This window comes from Diuraphis noxia, unplaced genomic scaffold (assembly GCF_037042655.1).
Source record: "Diuraphis noxia isolate RWA-SAM2 unplaced genomic scaffold, SU_Dnox_SAM2 contig0003, whole genome shotgun sequence".
NCBI classification, from domain to species: Eukaryota; Metazoa; Arthropoda; class Insecta; order Hemiptera; family Aphididae; genus Diuraphis; species Diuraphis noxia.
Window position 1 is genome coordinate 37718079 of NW_028301713.1, and position 23461 is coordinate 37741539.

Genomic DNA, 23461 nt, shown 5'->3' on the forward strand with positions numbered 1-23461 from the left:
TTCTTTATATTTTTCTAAATAATCGGGATAAACAAACTAAAAATTAAGTGAAAAATGAGAAATTGTACGCACAATAGGTTTTCGACAAAATCGATACATGAAATTTTCACCGAATGTTTATATAAAAATATTCTATCCACCATGAAATTTTCAAAAATGTTCGACTTAAGTTGAACTATTCATATGCTTATCCAATTTTCGACCATTATTAGTTTTTTTTAAATTAATATCGAAAACAAATTATTTGTTGGATATTAAAGCTTGAAAATTTAATACAAGATTCCTAACATATTGTTATAATAGCATTTGAGAAATAAAAGAAATATATAGTCACGATTTTTTTTTATAAGCATTCAAAGTTTTAATTTTGACAACATACGTAAAATCACGAAAATTCGCAAATTATATATAAAATTTTCTTTTTTAATCTAAGATTGGAAAATTTTTAATGATCTTTAATATATCCTAGACAGATAAACCGCCTCCGCTCAGGATCTTTTTTTGTATACAATGATATAATATCATTGGATTCAAATTTAATTCCATCCATTACAGTAAACCACTTGTAACCTACTTTATAGCAGAGCGACATCCACGACTTACCCAATTTTTTAGTATTATTTTAATTTTTTTGATCATAAACAGTAACTTCATTCTAAATTAAAATTGCATTGTGTAGATGACGTTTGTTGTTCACTGCTCTCGACACTGATTGCTGCAGTAGGTAATATTGATAAAAATTATACAATTTAAGATTTATACGGATTACGGATTGTAATGGATGGGAAAAGAATCGAATGATTAAACATAAAAATAATGGAAAAATAATTTACTCAGATGAATTATTATTTAAAAATAATCCATCACATGGAGATGAAAAAGATTTGACCACATCCAGTTTGCTGTTGGTGTACTATTACAAAAACTTATGTTATATTATATCTATTGGATTGACACTCGTCAATATCCATTGGTTTCTAGAACTTTAAAATGTTATCCCCTCTATCTATAGCTCCTCATATTCCTCTTGTAAATACGTGATATATAAAATATATTACAGGCATACAGGAAATATTGGTTTTCGTATTTGAATATATTTCCGTTTTCTTTTCTTCTAAACAGATATATATATATATATATACACACAGTAAAACATCAACATATAACCGTCATGTTTTTCACGTACATTTTTCAATAGGAAAACTAGAAAAAGAGCATAAAACGAAATACTTTTGAAAACTATACGCATAAAATCTCACTCACATATTATAATATATATATATATATATATATATATATACAAAGTCTATATGTGTAATATAGGAATGTCCGGTGGCGGTGCCTTTGCGGGGGAGTTGGATTAGGCTTGTAGAGAGTATTTTCCTTTCTTTTCTCCCTTTCCACTACTCACACTCACTCGCTCAAATACTAACCATCCACCCGATACAAAGAAACAATATCCACCAACCCCACGCCAAAAAAATGTTTACTGATTCTTATTATTTCACTCAAGGGCAAATGAGCAATGAGTCTTACTCCAAAATCATAACAAGTTAGTATACATACATCTTAGTGGCGTATTTAAGAATTTTACTAGGGGGGATGAAATATATATTAATTAATAATATACCCATAAGACCATAAATACGTACATTATATACATTCTTAAAATCTCCTAACTTATTACCTACGTATTACGGTTAGTGTGGATCAAGGCGAAATAAGAATTAACAAAATTGTATAGTACGTCATGCCTAATAATTATTAACATTTATGTTTATTATAAATTCATTCTAATTACTAGCGCCAATCGTGTGTTTAATACAATATACAATACAACCGAAAAAAAATAGTTATAATACAAAATCTATTTTTTTGAATTTCGTCTATAACCTCATCTGACATGATTTGTATCGACTACTTCTGTCATACTATTTCTTAAGTAGGAATTAATCTTTTTTAAACTTGAAAAACATTGTTCAGGTGAAACAGTTGATACAGCAAAGTACAAAATAGTTTTAAGAGTTCATGAATATTTGGATAAAAGTCTTTATCACAACATCTAAAACATGTAGCCTATAGAGGTGAATACAATTTTTTCTGTCACTAACTTTACTCTCCACATCTTCAACTCAGTGATGCTAGATTGTTGGTAAATATTTGATGAATAAAACAATATCTTCCATATCTACCATAAGCGATTCTGATTTGAAAATGCAATTTAAACCTATTAAATAATTTATATGTAATAAGTATAAAATCGCAAATTCTAAAAAAAGTGTAAACATATTAAATTTAATAGATATAATATATAATATTTACATATATACATATAATAATATATTTGTCTTCAAATATAGCTTTATGATTCATAAATCACTCAGTCAGTTGCATTGAATAGTAATCGATATATGGTAAAAATACTGTAGGTAACATAATAATAATGTTCCACAGAACAATCCAAATATTATTAAACACCATATATTATAATATAAGTATATGTTTTTGTTGTCCGATAGTCTTATATGCCACCAACGATTAGTGGTGATTAGTATATCAGAGTGGTACAATAACCACGACTAGAACATTTAGAAATCAGACATACTTAAAAGTAATATCATATTTAGAAAATACAGAAAATGAGACGACCAAATTTCCTTAAAAAAAAAAAAGGTCAAGGGGGAATCTATCCGCTATATACACCCCCCCCCCTGTAAATACGCCACTGAAACCTTCACCAACCACCATCAATATTTAAGCCCCGACTGTTGAGAAAAGCTATATATTATTTAACTAAAATAATATGCGTTATTTTAAAAATTCAATATTATCGGCCTAGTTACATTTTATAAATTATTTGAATTTTCATAATATGCACTGGACAATTTTTATAGTTGAATAAAAGAATAAAAAATTTTTAATAAATACATAATTATTTGAATAGGAAAAATAAGCAAAATAAAAATTTGGAAATAAAAAGATTTCTGTTGTACAAAACTAAATAATTGATGTATGTACTCATATAACGATTAGGTTCTGATTGGAGCGAGGAATGTATTGGTTTTATAATGATGTTAATTTCTTTTTCTTTTTTATTCTGTAAACACTTTTTCTCCCTCTAAACTTGCTCAAAAGTATCAAGCGTAGCATCATTACTGAAAAGTAATGTTCTTGATTTGGTACTTTAAACAGGTCATTTTTCGATTTTCGAAACGGTACTCGAAATAAAAACGGTTAAAAAAGAAAAAACGTACGATTTCACGATTTTATAATATAAAATAATTACAGGTGACGTTTTCTACCAGAAATATTGCTTAAAATGAAAAATGACAAGAGATATTTTTTGTTATATTTTAGATGTTGTTCCTAACGGTTTAAAATTCGAACAATTTTAGCCATTTCTGAATTATTTATAGGTATTTTAATTTTGGGAGTTTTTTGTTGTAATTTAGTTAAAATCATTCGTAACAACTTGAAATTAGGGGTTTTTTTATATTAGCCTTATCTAAACATGGTAAAATTTACAAAACATTTAAACGACTTTTTATATCTAAGATTTGAAAATTTATAATAATCTATAATATATCCTATACATATAAACCATCTCCGCTCAGAATCGTTTTTCGTATACAATGATATAATATCATTGGATTCATATTTAATTTCATCCATTACAGTTACCCACTTGTAACCTACGGTACAGCAGAGCGACATTCACGACCTACCCGCTGCTTTAAATTTTGTTCTTTCATGTAATTATTTTGGAATATTATTGAGTGAAGTAGATCATTTTTATACTATTTCTTAAGGAATTTAACTTGCTATAGTTATGTCGGCAAATTATTTTACATTACAATTAAAAAATTTTAGGAAAAATCAAAAATCTAGTATACAATACGTATTTTTTTTTTTAGACACAATGCAATTATAGCTGTCCGGTATGTACACTAATATTGTGTATAGTAAAATAAGCGCCTTGGGCATTGGAATTCGATGCGTCTTTTCTGTATTTGATTATAATGTATACTATGGTCTTTGCAATAACTCGTATAATATATATTATATTATATTTGTATTGTACCACCGCGGGCTATAAAACTCTGTAACAATATTGTAATCGCGAATACTTGAGCTGTCGGTGCGCAATTGGTTATAAGTTTTTAACCCCACAAAATAATATCGGATATTACGCAGTTCATCGTCATATTGAATCGTCAGAGGATTTGAACCCCTTGGATCCTCTCCACATTAAATACGGCCTAGTTACTAGATTAAGTAGTTGTATCTTTTAGAGAGAAAAAAAACATGGGTATTAAAAAACATTAACTCTCTGTCTTTGAAATCGAACACAGATTGTTATGGTCCATTGTTGTATGTATTACATGGAATGTTTATTGAATTTCTCAAGAGATTTAGAGAGAATGGTAGGAAAATATAATGTTGATGTAAAAAATATCGATATACCACAAATAGTACACTATAGTACTATACAACCCGATTGCGGAAAGTCAAACTATGCGTGGTGCTATAATAACTGCCTGGCACAAAGTAATAAGATAATCATTTTATACGCACACCCCACGGTTGTGGTATGGTATTTTCAATTTCTCTTATCGGTAAACTATTTGGAAGATATATAAACTTAGCTACGGCAAGCGTTGGAATTCGTATATTATACACATGAATTTCCCCAATTTATATAACATTATATTTATGTCCATACAAATATATGATTATTAAGTATATTATATTGATTTAACAAACAATTAGACCAATATAACTTTTTGATTAAATTAAAATTACTTTTGTAATATAGTCACAGTATATGATCTTATCAATTAATAAAATAATTAATAATGTTTTTTTTTTGCTAACTGTTTAAAGTATTATATTTAAAAAAATATATTTTTATGATAAATAATTTAAAATGTTGAAACTACCTATTAAATTAGTTTATTAAATAAAGCTTACAATCATATTATCTATATTTACGCATGATAAAAATATAATTTACATTAAAATCATGTCTCATGTTTGATTCTTCACATTGTTCTCATGCATCACAAACATGCTAATGAGTCAAATTTTAAGCTTGTTAAAAACATGATATTAATAAACTATTATAATTTTTATTGAATGCATGTTTATTATACAAGAATTATTCTTTAATCATCAAAAAATGTCCGCAGTAAACCTTATACCTTATATAAATAAAATAAAATAAAATAATTGTCGAGTGCAAAAGTTTGAGGAATTTTAAAATCCCACTTCATTAGAACAAGAGCTCATCAAACAACAGAGATTATTGGTCTGATTTAAAACTTATATGTAGGATATAATTTAACATAGGTGTTTAGGCATACTGAAATATTATATTATTATTGAATCAAGTAAGTCTTGTGCAAGTCTTTTTTGAGAGAGATCCTATTACAAGAGATAAATTTCACGCAGTACTTTATAATAATATATTATACTCGCGTGTCTTATTTGATAGGCGATAATAAAATTATGTACACGGGGGATTCATGTTTGGTTTATGATAGGAAAATATTATAGCCGAATTTCGTTTTAAGGTATACTAAAATCGGATCACAATGACAGTAAAATATATTTGTTTTGATATGGAAAAAATAAAATTTTTTTTTCTGTTGAAGTAAAAGTAAGTAACTAAGCGTATTGCATTTTTCACAAAATTGTTTTAATGCAGCAACTTAAAATTTTGATTTTTTTTTTTCATTGAGCAGAACATCTTTTTAAACATGTTGATCGTTACTGATTTGGTTTTATACCTAGTAATATTTATTATAACAAATACGATTTTGTATGATACATCGATATTTTGTTAAGACACCTAGTGGAAGAAATCTTGTAACAAAACCGTTACATCCAACACAATTATAATATACCAAATATAATTATTATACTTACTAATGCTAAATTAATTAATCTGCAGAGTTATGATACAAAATACATAGGAATATTTTTAATTCATATATATATGATTAGTTTTATTTATTTAATTGTGGTTATTAAAATCTTCATAGTCACATCACAATTGAATTTCTAATAACATCGATTACCATTGATTGTTTTGTATATTTTTTAAACAATCATGCAGGATGCAGTCTTCTATATTACACACATGTACTGTTATAATATTATGATGTGGGGATATACTCATCGTGTGCATGTAAAAAGAATTTCAATATTATACAGCCGGTGTAACAGCGGGTAGCTGATTATATGGTGTATATGGAAGTGATGAATGACAGGAGGGTAGAGGAGTGTCATATCCGTCACTACGAATTCGACATTAGTGCTGGCTATTGTCGTCACGATTTTTCAAATCCATTATCCCCGGGAAAATTACTCTCGCACTTACTCTTCTGTATTGCACACACACACATACATACATATATTCAACAATAATATATTAGATGGCTTCATTCATCCTCGTATTTTTCGTTACGAAAAATAAGTTTGCATGAGGCCAACAAAAAAACCTAGTCCGAATCGAACAGAAATTACCGAATCACGCTGGGAGTTTCGTAACTGGCTTCGGTTGTGATTCTTTCGTTTCAAAACGTTAGTAAGAACTACATATATATATACGCACATAGATATGCCTTGATTAATGCGGGTAAACCAACATCGCTTACGTCGAAATTAAAACTAGTATTCTGTTAGGTTAGTATATTACAGATATGTATCCAACATGAACACGTCCGCCAGCCACATGAATAAATACAACGATATCAAGAGCCAAAATGTTTATAAATGCATTTTATAATTTTTATAATTTTATCGTATTTTTTGTTGTTACTATGTAAATATTGGTATGAGAGCCACAAGTTGGCCAGCCCTGGTATATTATTTTAGAAAGGTAGTCGTGCATAAAATTTAAATAAGTTCATAATGTATATATATTATAAATGAAGGTAACCCCCAAAATATTGGTCCACTAATTTTTTGCTCATATAATTTTCAAATACTTATACCTCAATAACTAATTTTTTAAATGCAATCCAATGATTTTTTTAGTGTTATAACTATATTATGAGTATATTAAAATCACTGTGGTAGATGGACAATAGAAAAAAGGGACACTCACATATGCCTGATGACATTTTTCTGGTTCAACAAAAGTAAATAACTCACAGGTGTTATTACACGATTTGGCTGTATATCGTCCACAATAATAATGTATTATCATGAATGAAAGTTGTAACAACGCCCGATTCAGCACCTACCACTGAACCAACACAACACATATTAATTATTAACAATAACAACCCGGCTGGTTGTCACAACGATAAAATTACAAATAAAAACTAAACAATTATCCGTTTTAATCCGACTTAAATTTTACGTTTTGTAACAAAAGCGTAGCGATGAAAAACACGGCAACGCAATGAGGAAACCAGATCGTTCTTTTCGTTGATATTATTTCTGTGTGCATTTGAAAATTTGAAATCCAAATTTTATTATGAAGTACAGCCAGAACATAATTGTGTATACTATTTTTTTTATTTATATTATATAACGGGGCCAGTCGTTGATTTTTGTATGATACGTGGTGTGTCAATTTATTGTTAAAGCTATTGTTGATTATATCATATTATTTTAAATTACTTAAAAATGAATTTAGTCATTAAAATATATAATCTGTGTAAATTCAAGTTTTTATTTTAATTTTAATTAGGTACTTCACATTTTATCACATGTTTACAAGATACTTTTACAAAATCGTTCTAAAAAAATACCGATGCTCAAATTACAAACCATCATGCACCTAGCCTATTCTAAACGCCGTGTCATGATTATTTTATTATTGAAAAACGACAACATTATATTAATATTACTATTGAATTAATAATTAGTATTACAAAATCATTCTTATTTCGAATAAGCACCACCCTTCATAAAGTTCTGTAATGTATTTGATGTATACCTATATAGTATATATATTTAATAGTACTACAAAAATAACAAAATAAATAAAATTGTCTAATAATTTTAGGTTAGATACATAATATTATAATAATAATAATGAAACAAGAACAAACGATTTAATATTATATACCAACATAATGTTAATTACAAAATACTAAATAGTGCAGAATTCTAGGTATTATAATAAGTCAACGCTTATTAAAGCTTGATAGAATAGCATTTAAAAAATACGAATTCTCAATAATTATAATAGTTAATCTTATTCAGTATAATGTTATTAATGGAAAAAATATTTTTTAATTAAACCATTCATAGCCAATTTATTAAAACCAATCGCTTATAATTATATTATATGATATAAAATATTTTGTACCTCAATAAACAGCCAGACTTGAGCAAGATATCATTAAGAAATTAGCAATACCACAGATTATGTAATCAAATAATAGTAATGATAAATTAACAGTTGCAGCATCATCTAAGAAAATCATCTTTTATCATGATGACATATAATCATATATCACAATAATTATCAAGTTTGTTTAAAATCTGTGCGAAAACGTTCCAAATATAATGTAACAATTTAAAAAAAAAACCATACAATTTGTTTGACCATTGTTTCTGTAATTTTCAATATAGTCCTTTGTAACATTTTTAACATTGTATAATTTGTGCAAAATTATAAATATCTATGAAAGCCAAAATTAATATGCAAATCAGTAGCTAAGTTCTTAAATAAATGGAACTGAGCAATAAATTTGGCACTATAAAATCTTAAACTATGGTTTAATGTTCATCATTTGGACATTATCGTTAGTTTTTTATGTCAACATTTTTTTTATAATATTAAATACATATAGGTATATAATATATAGTGTAATAAAATTTCAAAACCCAAGTATTGTCCAACATCAATCTCGATAAAATCCCATATTTGCGTTCATATACAAAATTTTGGCTTTACTTGTGTTGTATGTCCTATTACCGAAACTTAATAATACTGTTTATATTTTATAAATTATTTGATAGTCAATTTTATGTTTTGAAAAAATAATAAATAGTATAAGTGGCATGTAGGGCGAGAGTTATGGAACCAGCTCATAGCATTTACAACAACCACGAGTAGTTGCACATCGATTTTTTTTTTAAAATAATATTTAAAATGTTTAGGGATTCAGGCTTTAATGCTAAGGTTATTAGTCATATTATTTTTTTAAATAAAAGTGCATATTTGATATTATTTAGACCTAATAGTTTAAAATATGTTTACAATAAAGATTGACTAATATAGAGTTTGTTGATGAGATTCCATTTAAGGATCAATTTAATAATTTTCAAAGTTTGTTTTTCGTTAAGGATTATACTTTGATGCTATGAGATACGTGCGTGTTGGTTCATATTATAAAGGGAACTCTTTGAATATAATATGTGCTTTGGTGATACGAGTTTGTGATGTAGGTGGATGTTCTTTCCTAATTAGGAAACAGTCGATTATTTCAGTTGTTTTCTACTAGTGAAAAACATTAAATTAATGCGTTATAAGGCTTATATAATAGTTAATATAACTATTTTATGACTTGTAAAATATTATCTATATTATTTCTTTTATAACCTGATCTAGGATAAATTATTAAATAATGGTATAGGTAGACTAAACTAAATAATATTCATGTTTTCATCTATCATCAAAAGTGTAATAATTTACAAAACTATTATAAAAAAATTGTAACACCATTTTAGTCCTACGATATGTCGATATAGTATGCGATTTGGTATTAATATCTGTAAGCTAAAAGTTTAAATCAATATATTTAATTGTAAGACATCCTAATCATAAAAATAAAGCACATCATACCAAATAATATAGTTTCATATAACAATATGGTTATTGAAACTTGATGAATAACACAAATTATGTTTCCGTTTATAAGACGTAAAAGTTGATTGTGTGAGTGGGTTAATGGTGGGTGTGCCCGGTAGAGTGGGGTTAAGAGGTGTAAGGTATAATTATATAACCAGCTATAAATGTATGGTTATTATATCATAAATTAATTTTTTGGAAATAATATCATAGTCAGTTGAAACCGTATAGATTATATTAGTATATATCATTATTATGCTCCTGGTATGATATAAATAAGTACTAAGTCGGAAACTTCTAAAATTTTCCTCAAAATCACCCTTTGTCACAGTTAAAACAATGTTATAAAAACAACATCAATCATAATAAATTGTTGTCATCAATTTACGGAGCGTATACAACATCGATCTGTATTGTTATCATTGATGGAGAGGTGTGTTATGCGGTGTTTGTGGTCGTATGGCCTTGTGTAGGGGTGAAGTAATTACACCTCTCGTGCAACATGGAATATTCCTATACCATAAATATGATTTTTGACCGATCACCAATAATCTCCCACACAATTAATTGTCGTAGTATTTAAATTCTACCAAACATATTATAAATCCATAATCTGACAATTATTTCAAATTGTTTACAACAACTACTATAAAAGGAACAATGTTAATGTGTAATTTTATTTAGAATTCGTAAGATTATTTTAAACATTTGTATCTCATAACTATATTACGGTTATACAGTTTGGAAATATTGTAAATACTATTTTTATTTTGGAAAATATGACGTAGGTACTATAACGTCTAAATAAATGCTATTAAAATACACATAATTTGAAAATTCTATACATCATATTATATTTGATCAGGCATAATAGTCGATTAGAGTAGCCATAATATTATATAAAATATTTTTTGCACATCGTATAAAAATAAGCTAAGATTATTTCAAAAAAATTAAATTAAAAATAACTAAACGCACGTAAAAATGAATGTTGAATGTGAATTAATAGTAATATGTTTTCTAGCATTTTAAAGTGAGTAAAAAGCAGTATCACACGCCGATCCTAAATAATTCATTTATCCTATTCGTGCGTTTGGCATAGTTTTTTTTTAATTATAAGTGAACGGAAACATACGTCATATACGACAGATACGAACATTCTAAATACAGTGATATATATCGAATTTCAATCGTAGACAGTAAAAAATTACTAGTTACTCTTTATGCGTAGATGGATGGGGTTAGAGAGCATTAAGTCAGGAAGGATGGGAAACTATGTTTTGAAAATGTCTATGGTAGGGTTAACGCGGTGATGTGGGGATATAATAATAATACACGCAAACATAATAATATTATGTTATTATCACCGTTGTAATCGCTATCATAATTATTATTATTGTAATTATTATAATTTTCAGTCTGCAAAAAAAAAACACTTTAGGTGAATTAAAAATAAATATTAATAGTGCCAGCACCCCCGCCGCGAGCCCATTTATACTGATTAAACCAACATTTTATTTATTTGCTTTTTATTTATTCTGTCCTTCGCGTCCGACAACCGGAGTCGGTATCGCTTCGCACTGCTGTATAAATTATTATACCGGCTATAACATCCGCTTAACATTATAATATTCTCCGACCAAAAATCTTTTGCATTATGTATATTATTGCGCACAAACATTACGAACGATAAAAATAAACGATGGTGGTTAAGATATATATATATATATATATATATATAGACACCAATTTCTTAAATGTGTTTGGAGGGGGGGGAGTAAACGCATTGGTTATTTTCTTTACCCCAGTGGCTCAGCTGGTACGCATATTATATACACATTTGCTCGAACATACAATATATCGTACACGGCAATGCTAGTAGGTGCATATTATTATTATTATTACTATTACCCAAACGTACCTACGTCCGTCGTTATGTGTATATACTCGTTTATCGGACGTGGTCGGACCGGTATGTGTAAGAAACCGTTCGAGAGTATTCGGCGAGAACTCTACCGCAAGGGGGTTGATTTATTTTACGTACGCGCGCGCAATTGGACCTATATATATATATATGTGCTCTTCATTGGTGGCGTACACGCGCGTTGTGTCGACTACATCGTTTATCACGTCAGTTGTCCGCGCGCGAGTTCTTCGGTGAGGTGCGGTGGCAACTACGGTTCAGGTGGCAGGGAAGTAGGGTTGTTGTACGAGTAGAGTCGATTATTAATACCTTCGACCAACTACCACTACTCTCTCTCTCTCTCTCTCTCTCTCTCTCCCACCTCTATAATATATATGGACATACCACATTACCTATACCACTGCATGTATCACACTCTTTCTTTCTTTCCCTTTCCCTCTCCCTATCTAATACTACACTCATAAAAACACACACACACACACACACACACACACACACACACACACACACACACACACACACACACACACACACACACACACACACACACACACACACACACAAGAGTGGATATTATGTAGTACGTCGTGGGCAGAGGTGGTGGCGGCGACAACGCGCGCAACAGCCACAAGGCGTGTGGAAGAGTGTGCGCGTGTACTTTTCCGCCGCCGTCGTCGTCAACGAATCATTTGTTTAAACCCGTCCGCTGGACAGACGGTGGTGGAAAGAGCACGAGACTAACGACCGGCCGTCGGTCTAATAAAGAATTCCCGTAACGTTCGTGACCTTTTCCGCGCTCGTATTTTCGTTCTGGTCCGCCACTCGACCCCTTCACACGACCGACATAACCCTGCAAGTCAGCCCTATGGCTCACCTGCACCCCTACACCACGCCCACCAAACGATTCTGTCAGCGGGACGACTGTGCCGTCGCTACTACAGTTCTTACACCCAAAATTCAAAACTCCTTCCCACCTACATCCCATCCTAAACATTGCCCACCAGCAGCTAGCAGCCTGCTTTTTTTGAGAATTTTACTTGATATTATCATAATATCTAGATACCTGCTTTATAATATTAAACAGATGTAATAATTTACTATAATAACGTCGAGTTGCATGAAAAATGTAATAGTTTAATGGTTCACTGTATTTTAATGGACTTGTTCATATACGAGTATGAGGGACCGATAACTCACTATTGATTAATTAAATGTTAATGAAACCTGGATTTAGTTTATTAATATTGTTATTTATTATTATTTATCATTAACTAACAATAAAAAACTAACCAATTCTAATAACATGATATTATATATCTTCCATTCTGTCCAATTATTGGTTCCTACGAAGCTGAGATTATTTTTTTTTTAACGGATAAAGTGCCAAAATAAAAATTCAACTTGAGTGAACAAAATATGTCCACAATCACAATACCAACAATATTATAATTTTATATTAAGCATAATACAAATAACTTAAATAATGACAAAAGAGTTTATTATGAGTACTTAAAAAAAATAGCTGAAAATCTGAGTTAGCTTTTAAATTTAATTATGTATACATTGCAAAGTTTTTATAACTAATATAGTATAGTAATATAATAATTACTAAAAATTTCATATTTGTCCGTTATAATTTGTAATCAACATTTTACTATATTTTTTTACCATCGTATTTTATTATTCAAGCACAGAATATAAAACTGGACGGTTTTCATTCGGGAATTTTCAGCTACTTGAGGATATTTCATAAATACCACATAGCTACACAGATTTTCGAAAATCACTGTAACTGCAAGAAAAAAAATTATTTGATCAGTCTATCTATGGACAGGACATAAACTACGTCATCGTCGTAAAATAACTTATGACATTTACACACTGGTGTTTTCATCGGTATTTACCTACCTATACTCTATAGATTCAATTGGAAATGTTTACAAATACGTGGAGTAATATTATTATAACTCTTTCTCCACCAACGTATTGTAGGTAAACGCGTTTACTCCCACAAAACCATATTATGCGAGCGTTGCTATTTTTATCTCGAGAGAATAACAATCACCTATAGTCATAAAACATATATTATATACAATCATAATATTTTTATTTCATATGATATTATACGTTTATGCTGTAAGGTAATAAAAAAGATCGTAAAAGTATACGTAGGTGTAAATTTTTTAATTATTGTTCTTTGTCATTTTTTTTTTTATAGTTACAATTTTTCAACATTTCACTCATTCTGATGACGATAAATTCTAAACTTTTGTATTTAATTTTAGATGAATGTAGTCAAACAAAATTTTTCACATCCGTTTGTATAGGTAGTAGTTCAATACTGTTCAAAACAAGAAAAAACAAAAGCGTTTTAATTATAATAAGTATTTTTAATTTCAACATTATATGATTAAACCGTTGTGGCATAAATAACCCTCACTCTTTCAAAATAATCAATAGCTTTTTCCTATTTAAAATACAATTTTAACTGTAAACATTCAAGTATCTTATACCAACTTGTTTGTGAAATAGAAAAAATTTATTTGTAATTTGTACTCGATGGAAAATTTCATAAATACTGCGAAAAATTATGATTGCGTTCTAAGTGGATAAAAAAATATTTGTCAGGCTATTGGAACGCATATGGTACATGTCTTCTATTGTAAAAAAAAATGCTAAAGAACTACAAATTATTATTTCTCACTTTATATTTGGTATTATTATTATTTTTTTTTTTTTTGTTCAATATTTGAACATACTATTTTTTCGTGATACTTTTATGCTTAAAATCTATGCAATTATTTTTTAAATGTATTATTATCATTATGTTGACTTTATTTAAAATACTATGGTACTTTAGTTTGTAATTTAAATATTTATAATCCATTGAATTGGTTATAAAATCATGTTGTATTTAGTTATTTTTTATTACAAAATATGATCAATGTATGTGGTGGCTATTTGATAGATAAAATTAAAATATGTTCCACGAAATAAGCTGTAAAAAATATTGAAAAAAATTACTTAAAATTAATTATAATTTATATTTAGTTCTATTTTTATAGAGTATAGAGGTTTATAAAAAATTAATTCAATAGTTGTCAGAAGACTGAATCAAATCATGAAATAATTCTGGATCAAAAAGCCTAGTCTAACTTTATACGGTATTGAAAAGATTTCATTCTATGTAGGTAATACATTTTAATAACTTTTTTAATACATTTTCTAAGAACCCTATCTTGTCCCTTTTTCTATTTTCCAACTTCAATTGCATTTTGCCCATACAATCTGATATAGGTTTTTCAAATTAAGATAGAAAATGAATTCTAATCATTAGATTATATAATATGACATAGAAATTGAGGAAATATGTTCAGGGATATTTTTACCTCCAATAAAAAATAATAATTAATATAAATATATACTATATAGTCTATAGGTAATCCCATATCATAATCATTTTAATAAGTAGTTTAAGTAAAGGTAATTTGAAAACTTAAAAGCATGACATGTTCTTATCTAACTTGTACCTCATAAATTATAATCCATTTCTTAAGTTCAATATAATTAATAATTAATTATGAAATCGATCAATAATTTTTATGCCAAGTACAATATTCCACCATATATGACTTTTACTGAACACGTAATATATTTATCACTAATCAGTTACCAGTTTATAATTATAATCATTTAAATTTAATAAATTTAAAAAAATACATAATGTATTATCGTTGTTATCACTTTAGAGTTTTAGACTTCACCTTATACATTAATATGATGACATCGGAACGACAGAATATATTTACTAATTCCATAAATCTGCCCCCCCCCTCCACAAAAAAAATCATTGATTTCCAAAAGTTTCACAACTGTGATATATGAACATTATTAAATATAAGCTTAATTTATTTTATTAATTAAGTCAAGTTAAGAAAATACAAATGAAAGGTATAATTAATTATTATACTTATTTTCTTAACATTCTGTCTAATCAAAAAAAAAATCATTAGGATTTGTTCCATATTTTAAATTATTTCTAATAGCGCTTATATAAGGAGGAAATATTAAATAATTTATTGGCCATTATAAAATAAGGCACCGCTTGGTTTTATATAACTTTAAAATATTTGTTTTTACTCATCTGTTTCGCTTAGATATAATTCATTTTTTTCATACCTATTATTTTGGCATTTTGAATTTTATTTGTTCACAAATTATTTAAAAATAATTGTATTTCTGTAAAATAATATTGGCAATATTATTATATATTATGTTTTTTTTTTTTTTTTTTATGGTCTATAATAACTCGGTACTTATGTAATAATATATAATAATGTTTAATGCTATTATTTACTAGTATACGCTTGCAATATTGTTGAGCTTGATTTTCGTGCAGTCGTTGTATCAAATGTCTTATGAAGTAGCGGTTCAATTACGTAGGAAAAAAACGAACCAACCGTCTTATTAAAATGATTTATACATGTACAGCTCCATTACGACGTTATATCATATACACGCCAATACGCCGTATATAATATGCACAGCATGCAGTTTATTATCGAGAGCGTCGCTATAATACGTATAATATATCGTCAAATAAATCGACTGCTGCTTCGGATAGAATAATAATACATAGAAGAAAAATGGACGGGTCGTACAACGATGATATTATCCGTTTAGTTTGTCACATAGGTACCTCTGTTTTACAATTTGTAATCACAATATAGTATGTTCATTCTCGTAAAAACAATTAAACCACAGTAATTATATTATTGTTTAATTCGCCTATAATACGTATTCAGGTTAACCATGGGTACAAATTTGGGGTGGGTATTAGGGGTTAATCTCTCTCAGGCAATAACATACAATTTTATAGTATTATAGTAGGTTTTCAGCCCTCTAGCTCAAATCTTAAACGCTATTTGCACCTAAGACTTGAACATACATATGCATTGAGATCATTTTCTTATCAAAGTTGTATCCAAAATGTCAAGTAAGAATAACGTGGTTCATGTTATTACATTATACGCGTGAGTGTAGTTTGGTAATTTATAGTTACCAAGTAAATTAAATGTTATAAGTTATATGTACCAATATTCTACGGTAATAGTTATAATAAATTAGCATACTATACAATTATAATATATTACAATACATAAATCTAACCGTAACAAAAAATGTACATGATGGTCCTTGGAAATTGTATCATTGTTTACGTGCACTTTTAAACGTGGTTTTTGAATATTAGTATAATAGTGTCTAACCGAATTTGGATCTTAGATACTTTTGTTAAGGAATAGGTACTACCGTTTTACGAGTGACTGTAAAAAAGGCAATGGATATTGATAATATTACATTTTAATACATGAATAGAACAAACCTATACCTAATACGCATAGTACTACGACTTGCTCGGAGACTTTACAAAAGTTTGTCTTGTGGCTAATCATCGTAACTTTTTATATCTTAATTTTAATTTCATTTCCCTCTTAAGCTTTTTGAATTTTTTTTTTAATTGATAAAATATGAAGACAATTTTAATCATTTTAAAATTTTCCTTCAAATACCAACATTAATTCTCCCTAGGAAAAATGTGCCTGTGCATCATATCATAATATCAATATATCATGCCAAATGCAAGCCTAGCATAACTGGCTTAATATTTTTCTTTTACCATCACGGCGCTAGGGGTGAATTTATTCTACGAATAACCAACGCAACACCACTCACTGTCAGCTGATGGTTCTTTGGATGGTGATAGAAATTAACTACTCGTCACGCAGTGCACCGAACGCGTTGCGGGAGGTTGTAATAATATGTGTGTGAAAAATATTTATACATGTATTTAGTGCCTAGATAATTGAATTCTAAAAATCCAGTGGGCGTCGCAGAGGCGGCGGCGATGGCAGAAGCCGTCGGCGGGTGGCAATGATAGAGTTTTCCTTTCCGCAATCCCTTATCCCTTGACCACCCGCACCACCCGTGTACCCACAACCCGGCGACGGTTTTCCACTTGCGACGCGTCGCGTCTCCCGCTGGCTGGCTCACCACGCGTATACACGTAACCTTTCGACACTGCTGCCGCCGCCGTCGTCGCTGAGAGCTCTCGCCGCGTCGCGTCGTTCTAATTACATGACCGACTAGACGACGGCATACGGTTAGGCGACTGTCGCCAGGCGCCAAAAACACTGTCGGCCAATGGTCTCCACACGTTATATTATGATACTGTTAAAAATATATTATATATTTCATGAAATGTACGATATCGTTATACTATTTGACGTGTACATTTCAAACGATATAATATGATATCATTGAACCAATCAACAACGGACCACCAAATGCAATTCTACCAAGACGCCTAATTTCCCTTGAAACGCAACGGTCTGAGTCTACAGGAATACGTTCACATTTTTTAGTTTTTCAACTAATTTGGCAGATTAAACAAATAAACCTACTTTTATTATTTCTACTTATTTTGTGAATTGCGTAAGATAAAATACGAGTAGTACACTAGTACGTTAATGCTATTAAAATCTAAACAGATTTTTTTATTCTTCATGTTAGTGCTAAAATTTAAAACTATACCTATATTTATTATATATCATAATAGAGACATCATTTGTTTTAACCTTTTTCAGTTGAAATTATTGTATAATTAATCTAAATTTTGAAAAAATGTTCCTAAAATAATTACGTTAAAACAAATAAGAATTAAAACGACTCTCATCAATATTCGCTTCTTGCAAACTATCCTTTTTCAAATGCTTTAAATACTGCTATAAAACAAAATGAAAAATATTTTAACCTTTTTATAATTAAAGTAATTATCGGAACTTTTTCATCGTGTGAACTTTCATCGTATATCCCTGTTATATACTGTACAACATTAAAAATCCACAGTCGCGTAATAAAAATTTTATTTCAGAGTAGAAGAGACTAATAAAAATTTATAAACATCGCTATTCGTCAAAATGAAAAATTATATTTGATGTATCATAAAATAACGTCACAATCACAATATGTATATTAGGTAGCTATTTTAAATGTTTGTACTAAATAATAAGTAAGTTTTAAACGGGCAGCTCATTCACTATTGGTAAATTTCTCGACGACTATATCATCTGTAATAGAAATATTTCTATGCATATTTAATAATGCTAAACCAACGAGACGATTCTCATAAATTGATCAAATTATTTTTAAAAAAGCCTGTAACCGTATTTTTCGGAGATTGTTATCGAAGTATCTATGACTCCAAGTATTCGTTTTTCCGGGTTAAAGTTTTGTTTCTAAGCAATAAAATAAGTCAACAAAATAAAAATACTCATTGAAATTCATTGAAATTCGTTTTAAGACTATTGCATCGTCTTTAAACCATGGAAATAATATTGGTTTTTCTAAAATATTTCAGGAGCGGAGGGGGTGTTAGTAGCTCACTCAACCTCAATCTCATAGGTACGTCACTGGAAGTCCATATAGTAGTATCTAAGATCTAACCATGCTTCAAAATTAATTATAACATTACAAAATTATCAATAATCGATTTAATTACAAAAATTATAAATTTGTTGTTATTGCCAATTGGCATGAGTGTTAGAATAACGTAATTAAATTTAAATTTAATAACATCGGTAGATTGTAGTAAAATCGATAAATTGTGGCTTGGTGAGGTATGTTATACGCTCAATCTGTAGGAACACTGGGAACGCACTGAGCATACGTACCGGCCGTAGTTGCTAGCTCCCGGATGGGTGATCACCCAGGATTTTTAGCAACATATCCTTTCCACACATACACAAACACGTGTTACAACCCTAACAACTCAAAAACCTACAAACAAAAATAACCACCACCATTCCACCCCACTCCCAATCGCTTATGTTGCCACAGGTTCCCCCCTTAAAAAAATTAATAAATATATAAAATTAAATAAAAATTAGACAAATCAAATATTCATCGGATAGGACATAATGTTCTTCTTTTTTATTGGTTGAATTCGAGAATTTGTTGTTTATGTCTTACCGATTAGATGAACGTTTTTAACTTAAAGTACGAAGATCACTAGATTCACTATTATTATTATGCTTAATATTACTCTTGTATAAGCTTAAAACTTCATTAATATTTAACCATATTATACCCCACATGAAAAATATCATTAAATATATTATTATTTAATTACTAATTTCATAAAAACACGTAAATTTCACATCGTTGATGATTCGACACATCATAATATACAAAATACATGTTCAATCATTTACAATATTATATTGTTTCTTTTGCATTTGAAATCTCATACAAATTATATTGTGATATTTTTGTGATATTTGATCGATATTCTACTTAACAATTGTAATTTAGTTTTTGGTTGTATAAGATATTTTTTGTTCAAAACTGTGTCTAAATGTTTAATTATTATGAGTTGCCTTTAAATCAAAATTTGTTATTGATTTGATAAAACTTGAATGTTTTTTTTTTCATTGTACTTATTTCCCCCGTCGAAAAATGTTGTTTTTGTATATACGCAAAGAATTCATTTTTTGTTTTGTTTTTTTTTTTTTTTGTACCAAAAAACACGGTAGTCCACTTAGGACACGTCATAATGGAATTTTTTTTAAATATATACTACATTTCACGCAAATACAAAAAAATACGTTTCCGTAAAACATTTTTCTCTAAAAGCAAAAGGAATAAATTTCAAATAAAACTTTCAAAAATTATATTTAATGTATACTCGGCAGGTTAGGTCAGCGTTCATATTATGTTAGCTTGACGTATCGATTAAAAACAAAACCAATCTAATCATTAAAAGGTTGGTTACATAATTATTAAACTCCTGGTTACGCATTATTGAGTTAAGCAATAAGTATAAACTACAGTTATATTATTACAACGAATTTTTAGTTGAGAATGAATGATAGGGTGATTTGTTTAAGAGTAGACACCCACATTAATTTTAAAAACAGTAAGCATGTAGGTATAGCCATATTATGTTTTGGAAATTGAATTCTTGGAAAAATGTAAGCGCATCGCGAACAATTCCTACATTTCATGTTTTATTTATATTATGTCGACGATCCCCCTTCACACACCAACGACAAACCAACACTCCATGAACACCATGGGCGCGATTCTTCCATAAGCCTTTTACTCATATGCCGGCACATCCGATACCAAATATATTGGAATTTGCATGGTGACATGGCGCAGTGATGCAGCCCATTTAACATGTTTAATAATACATATTATGCATAATGCATATTGTATGTATTGTACCGTATCAGAGTAACTGAACTCCCGAAATGCGCCACCTATCTTGACACGGTGGAAATGTGAAGAGGGTCGGTCAATTAGTAAATGGTCTATGGGTTCTTCTAACCACATATTTTTTTTTTTCATTTCAGGGTACCGCCACGCGGCCTTGACCGCGGCTGACGGCAAGAACGCGGCTACGTCGCAGACAGCTGTTGAACAGCAACAGCAACAGCTCCTGCAGGCCGGACCGGCGTCGTCGCTGGCGGCGGCGGGCGGGTCCGCGTCTGCGAACACGCAACACCATCCGGCGCCGCCTGTGGTGCGCGTCACACTGGCCTCCGTCGAGGAGTGCAACGTGCTGCTGCACAACGGTTTGGACTTTTACGGGGCCACTTTTTTCCCGGTGGAAGCTGCCACCCCCGTCATACCGAAAAAGAAATCGTTGCCGCCAAATAGGTATTTTATTATTACATATGAAAGATGAAACGATACCCGACACAATCTAATACATTTTATAAGCAGTCTATAATGTTGTAATGATGCTATGATAGTAATATTACGAACATAATAGGTCGTGCGTATCTCTGTGCCATCCCATTTAAACACTATAGTCTACACTCTAAACACTTAAAATTGGAAACAAATTAACTACTCGTTAATATATGGTAACAATAAACATTTGTGAAAATTTGTTTCTTCCGAGTATTAAAATATTTTAGTAAATTAAATTTTCCAAAAAAACAAAAACTATTATTGTAAGCACTTAAATGTATCTTCTTCTACATTTGCGAATAAGTGTCTATTGTATGATCTCACATCGCATTTTTTATTACTTTTTGTAATATTTAACGATAAAACGGTTTAGTCGATTGAAACTAATTTTGTGCATTATAATAATAGATACCTAACCTTAAAAATAACCATGATTATATTAATTGTACATCATGGACATACGAAATAGGATGTACAACTCGTTGTCCATTTTACACTATCAATGATGTTTTGGAAATTATATTTTTTATGTTTTTTTTATTAAAACGTTTCAAATTTATAAGAAACAACATATTATAGTTTAGGCTTACACGTCAATAATTTATAACTTATGTACTAATGTTTTACAGTTTCATTGAAATATTTCAATTGAAAAATACCTTAATAATTACTATATTGTTTAGATTTCAAATATCAAAAATTATTCTTCTCTATCTTATATTATATTTCCATTATTTGACTTAGAATTGTATTATTATTATACAGCCGTGATGATTTTATGAACTTAAATATAATTTCAAGGATAATAATATTGTATTATCTACAGTTGTTTATTTTCTGATATTAATATCTATTATTATGTTGGTTAAACCACCTTCATTAAAATACTTTTAATTATAATGTCTATACACTAGTATTTGATATATCTACAGTAGAATAAGAAAAATAAAGTAAGTCAAATAATTGGCACGCATGTAACAGTTTTTGGAACATAATGCGAATAACAATATAATATCGTTTTCGAGTTAACTGATGGCACAGGCAGCTTATTGGATTTTGTACCATGGCTCCGGGCAAGCATTTTGATCATTGTACATTTGTACGTTATGTGGGTCATATACGACTGTCAGTTTTCGCAAAGTCTATAGAGACCCCACACGTCAACGATGATCATGATATTTTCAATTTATTATTATTGTGTGTCCATATTGAATCCCGAGGTTTCTGGGACTTTTAAAAGAGGCCAAAAGGTTTAACGAATAAAAAATATAGTACACTATTATTGGGGTAGCCTGGTACTTTTGATATACAATTGATCTCGAGAAAATATAAAATACAATTTGACACTAAAATTATCTAAGCACATTTGGAGGTATCATTCATTTTACCTTATCTATTCTAACCTCAGATTTGTTATAACAATTGTCTCAAATCATTTTTACTTGAACATATTGTGTAAAAATAAATTTTTCCAAAAATGATACAAAATGCATGTACAGAGAGTTCATAATTATTTGTTAATTTATAAATACATAAATTTAAAAACGTTATATCCCGTGCTATGGTTATGAGTCAAATTTAAAAAAAAAAACACATATACATAAAATATAATGTTATTTAAATCAGTAAAATCTCAAAATAAAGACATTATAAGAAGTCAAAATAATTGATGGAACGTAACTTAATAACATAGTATTAATGTGGCAACAATAAAATGTATATAATTGCATTAATTATAAGAAAATACTTTCATTAAATATATTGTAAATTAATTAAACTTTTAGCGTGTATTATACTATTATAATTATAGTTATCTAATAGGAAACACTTTTTATGTGTAAATATGACATTTGCATACCATATTACACTGCGTTTTCCTGCAGGTACACATTATTAATATATTACAAATAACACATACACACTTACAAAGTGCACCAAGTATGCTCACCTTCGTATTTTTCTTAAAT

At 29.2% G+C, this 23461-nt stretch overlaps 1 protein-coding gene across 1 annotated transcript in view; it reads left to right on the plus strand.

Moving 5' to 3' along the window:
• The window catches only part of LOC107164935 (uncharacterized), a 49271-nt gene that overhangs the window by 20642 nt on the left and 5168 nt on the right, over positions 1-23461 (plus strand). The window contains exon 3 of the mRNA XM_015512951.2: positions 21152-21458. Within this exon, the coding sequence (XP_015368437.2) occupies positions 21152-21458 (307 nt within the window). The remainder of the gene's footprint in view (positions 1-21151; positions 21459-23461) is intronic.